A 4,217-nucleotide genomic window follows, 5' to 3' on the forward strand; every position below is an offset into this window, starting at 1 on the left:
CTAATGTGGTTGAAGAGAAGGCATCATCCCAAGAAGCAGCAAACTAGATTAATTGTGATTGGGCTTTTTAGAGATTGTGTATTGTTTTTCCTTTTGTATTTTTTGTTAGGTGCCTTGCCCAAAGATTGTATGCCAAAATGGATGTAATGTGTGTTAACCTAGTTCCTCATTTGTCTCAAACCTTGGGATCCCATCACTGAACTAGAGTGTTGGTATTATCCTTGATAAGAAAAACTCGCATGCCATTTGGAACCATCAGAGCAGTTTGTTTTAAGGCATCCACGTGTTCTCATATGCTACACCATGACTTTGCTGCTCCCACAACGCCAAAACCTTGGAGCACCACGTGCAAATATAGCACCTCCCCAACACCTTTGGGCCCATTTTGCAAGGCAAGGGAAAGAAGACAGGTGGCTAGATTTACTGGGCATCCTTCCGGACACATGGCGAGACCATCCTCATGTACACAGCCATGTATTGCTCCTGTATGTGGGTGCATATGCATGGCAGTGGGCTTTGGGTGGTTAGATGAACCAACAGCACGTTCTGTCATTACATGCGAGAACTGTGGATGACTTGAAACAAATTGCTTTGATGATTTTTTGAATGGGACAAGCAGCCCTCACGGGATGTGGCTGCTCATGATGGTTGGCCTAACAAAGGGTGGTGGATATAATAATGGCACTTGTGTTGACTAGCTCTCTCTGTGACACTGGCGGCTTTGCAGAGCGATGGTGGCACCTGACAGTGCGACTTCATGATGATTATGACTTCCGACATGTGATGACCCATGTGTTGACTCGGGCACTTAGTCCATATATTTACCAGTTCAATTGTATAATATGCCTAGGCCTTGTATCCATGTGTCAGTGCCATCTCTCTAGTGTTAGGCCTATCTCTGTTTGTTGCTTGGTATTCTCTTGAGGATGAGGTATGCACGGTACTGCATATTCTGTTCTGCCAGCAGCAGCATAGATGTTTGACAGGATTACAACAGTCGAAGGGTCTTGTGAATCCAGTTCAAACACATGCTTTGCAGCACATTCTCCTCTCTCTACATCAGCCTGATATTTGCAGCCACCAAGCAATGCCATAAATGACATGATAGTTGGCTGAAATGGCATGCCACTTACAAGCTTCTCTGCTTCCCCCAGCCGACCTGCTCTCCCAAGGACATCAATCATGCACGCATAATGCTCCAATACAGGTGAAATGCCATGATGTTGACTCATGGAGGTAAAGAAGATGCGAGCCTCATCAACAAGCCCCGCTCGACTACATGCAGCAAGGATACTCACAAAAGTGACTTTATCAGGTGCTATTCCTTCACTGTACATTTTCTCAAACATATTAAGGGCCTGTTTGCCCTGCCCATGCTGGGCATATAGCCCAACCATAGCATTCCAAGAAACTAAAGTCCGTTCAGACATTCTGTCAAAAACCTTCTGTGCAACCTCTAGGCTGCCACACTTGCCATACATGTTGATGAGGGTATTTCCAATAACGACATCTGACTCACAACCACTGTCCAGGATGTGGGTATGCATCCTTTCACCTTCAGCTAGTGTTGCCTCAATTGAACATGCAGTAACACTGCTGATGAAACTGACTCTATCTGGCACAAATCCTTCCTGCAGCATTCGATAAAAAAGACCAAGTGCCTCCATGCCCTGCCCATGTTGGATAAGCACTCCAATCATAGCGTCCCATGCAAATACATCCCGCTGAGGTAGCTTGTCAAAGATTTTACGTGCCTGCTCAATGCTGCCACACTTGCCATACATGTTGATAAGACCTGTTGCCACGAGTACATCCGATTCCAATCCCATGTCCATTATACAAGCATGCATTCGTTTGATTTCAGCTAGAGCTACCTTGCCAGAACATGCAGCAAGAATGCTGACAAATGTAACCTTATCTGGAAATAGTCCTTCCCCTCGCATTTGGTCCAAAAGATGAATTGCCACGTCGAACTGCTCCTGGTAGACATACGCTGTAATCATGGTAGTCCAGGACACCACATCCCTATTTGGTAGTCGGTAAAACATTATCTGTGCATCATCCAGGCTGCCACACTTGTTATACATATTGATGAGTGCATTCCCCACAATAACATCCAACTCCAATCCCCAGTCCCTGATGGAAGCATGCAGCTGGATACCATGAACTAGCATTTCCTGGCTTGCACATGCTGCAAGTGTGCTCAAGAAGGTGACCTTATCTGGTATAAACCCTTGCCGCCCCATTTCATTGAAGAGTTGGAGAGCCTCTTTGCACAAACCATGTTGGACATGTACCTTGATTATGGAATTCCAGGTGAGCACATCCCGTTTGACCATCTTTTGAAACACTAGTCGTGCGATTTCTAAACTGGAACACCCCCCATACATGTCCACAAGGGCAGTCCCTACAATAACATCAGACTCAAAACCACATTCCACCAGGTGTTCATGTATCTGCCTGCCTTCAGCCAGCAAAGCATGGCTTGCACACACAGACAGTATGCTGACATACGTTATTTTGTTTGGCATCAGTCCTTCCCACTGCATTTGCTTAAAAAGTTGCAGAGCTTCTATGCTCTGCCCATGCTCAGAACAAACTGCAATCATGGCATTCCATGATGCTACATCCCGCTTGACTATTTTGCGGAATACCGTCCAAGCATCTTCTAAACAACCAAGCTTGCCATACATATTGAGAAGGGCAGTACTGACAATGACATCGGATTCTAATCCGCTGTCCAAAATGTAGGAATGCATTTTTTTGCCTTCAGCTGGCGACGCATCACTCCCACATGCGTCAAGAATGCTAGAAAAAGTGACTTTATCTGGCTTGATTCCTTCTCGCTGCATTTGGCTAAAAAGGTTAAGAGCCTTCTTACCTTGTCCATGCTCAGTATATACATGAATCATGGCAGTCCATGAAAGAACATTCCGCCTAGGCATTTTGTCAAAAACCATCTGTGCATCCTCCAGGCTGCCACACTTGCCGTACATGTTAACAAGGGCAGTGCCAACTACGACATCCGACTCAAATCCACTATCTTGGATGGACTCGTGGATCATCTTGCCCTTTGTTAGCGAAATTTGACTGACACAAGTATCAAGCATGCTCACAAAAGTGAACTTGTCTGGCAATATACCCTTCTTCCGCATTTGATTAAAAAGTAGGAAAGCCTCCTCGCCCTGTTGATGCTGAGCGTATACAGTGATCATAGCAGTCCAAGCAACTACATCACGCTTTGTCATTGTGTCAAATACTCTCCTCGCATCCTCCAGGCTGCCACATTTACCGTACATTTTCACAAGTGCAGTACAAACAACCATGTCTGACTCCTGACCAATTTTCATGATGGTAATGTGAATTATCTGGCCGTCAGTTCGCCATGCAGGGCTCTTACATGCAGCAAGGACGCAAACAAAACTAATCTTATCTGGGACCACTCCTTCCCGCTGCATTTGTTCGAACAGTCGGAGAGCATCCCTTTCACCTTGACAAGCGTATGCCCTAATGATGAAATTCCACAAAGACACTTCCCTCCGTTGGGAAAACGCCGCCATTGCATCCTCTGGGGTTCCACAGTTGACGTACATGTGTACGAGAAGGCTCTCCAGGGAAGAGCGTTGCTCGACTCCACGTCTAACTAAATGATCATGAACCCGCTTGCCATCGCGCAAGGCCGTTGCATCTCCACAGGACTGAAAGTAGTTAGCTAATTCTAAGTAGCTGGCAGGAGAATCGAGCTGATGTAAGTGTCCTGTGGCAGCATGTGCAGGTTTGGGCGTGTGTGGGAATGGGAAAAGCTGCTTCTTCTGATGAAGCAGCGATTGTGCCGTTGAGAAGGGATGAAAATGACAAGGTCTTTGTAAAAGCGTGCCAGTTACTCTGGTTGCAGAACAGGGAGCGGATGTCCTCCAAACCATGCCTCAGTGCTTGGCACCATGCTTCGCCTCTTATAGAAGCTCGGGAGTAGGATGAAGCTCTCTGCACAACGTAGGGCTTCAAATTTACACTTTGTACTTTGAATTAAAGGGACGTCTTATCACAATGCATGACTACCTACACAGTCCCACCCACCCAGACTTGTGGAACCAAGAGTCTCCATTAATGCTTCGAGCCCATGTCACTAGTCTCCCCATTAGTTGATTTTCAACCAAGCATTAATGTGACACCCTTGACTCCAGACGTCGCTGCGCACGTGACTCTCCAATAATGAG

At 46.2% G+C, this 4,217-nt stretch overlaps 1 protein-coding gene across 1 annotated transcript; it reads right to left on the reverse strand.

The window, feature by feature from the left end:
* Nucleotides 1-866: 866 nt before the first annotated feature.
* Nucleotides 867-3,923, reverse strand: LOC147882090 (pentatricopeptide repeat-containing protein At5g27110-like). The gene has a single exon (XM_087401514.1). It carries the CDS (start codon nucleotides 3,921-3,923, stop codon nucleotides 867-869), a length of 3,057 nt encoding a protein of 1,018 aa, XP_087257640.1.
* Nucleotides 3,924-4,217: the final 294 nt, after the last annotated feature.

Source organism: Dipteris shenzhenensis, chromosome 30, assembly GCF_047967505.1.
Source record: "Dipteris shenzhenensis isolate YYH24624 ecotype China chromosome 30, Dip_SZ_1.0, whole genome shotgun sequence".
Classification (NCBI taxonomy): domain Eukaryota; kingdom Viridiplantae; phylum Streptophyta; class Polypodiopsida; order Gleicheniales; family Dipteridaceae; genus Dipteris; species Dipteris shenzhenensis.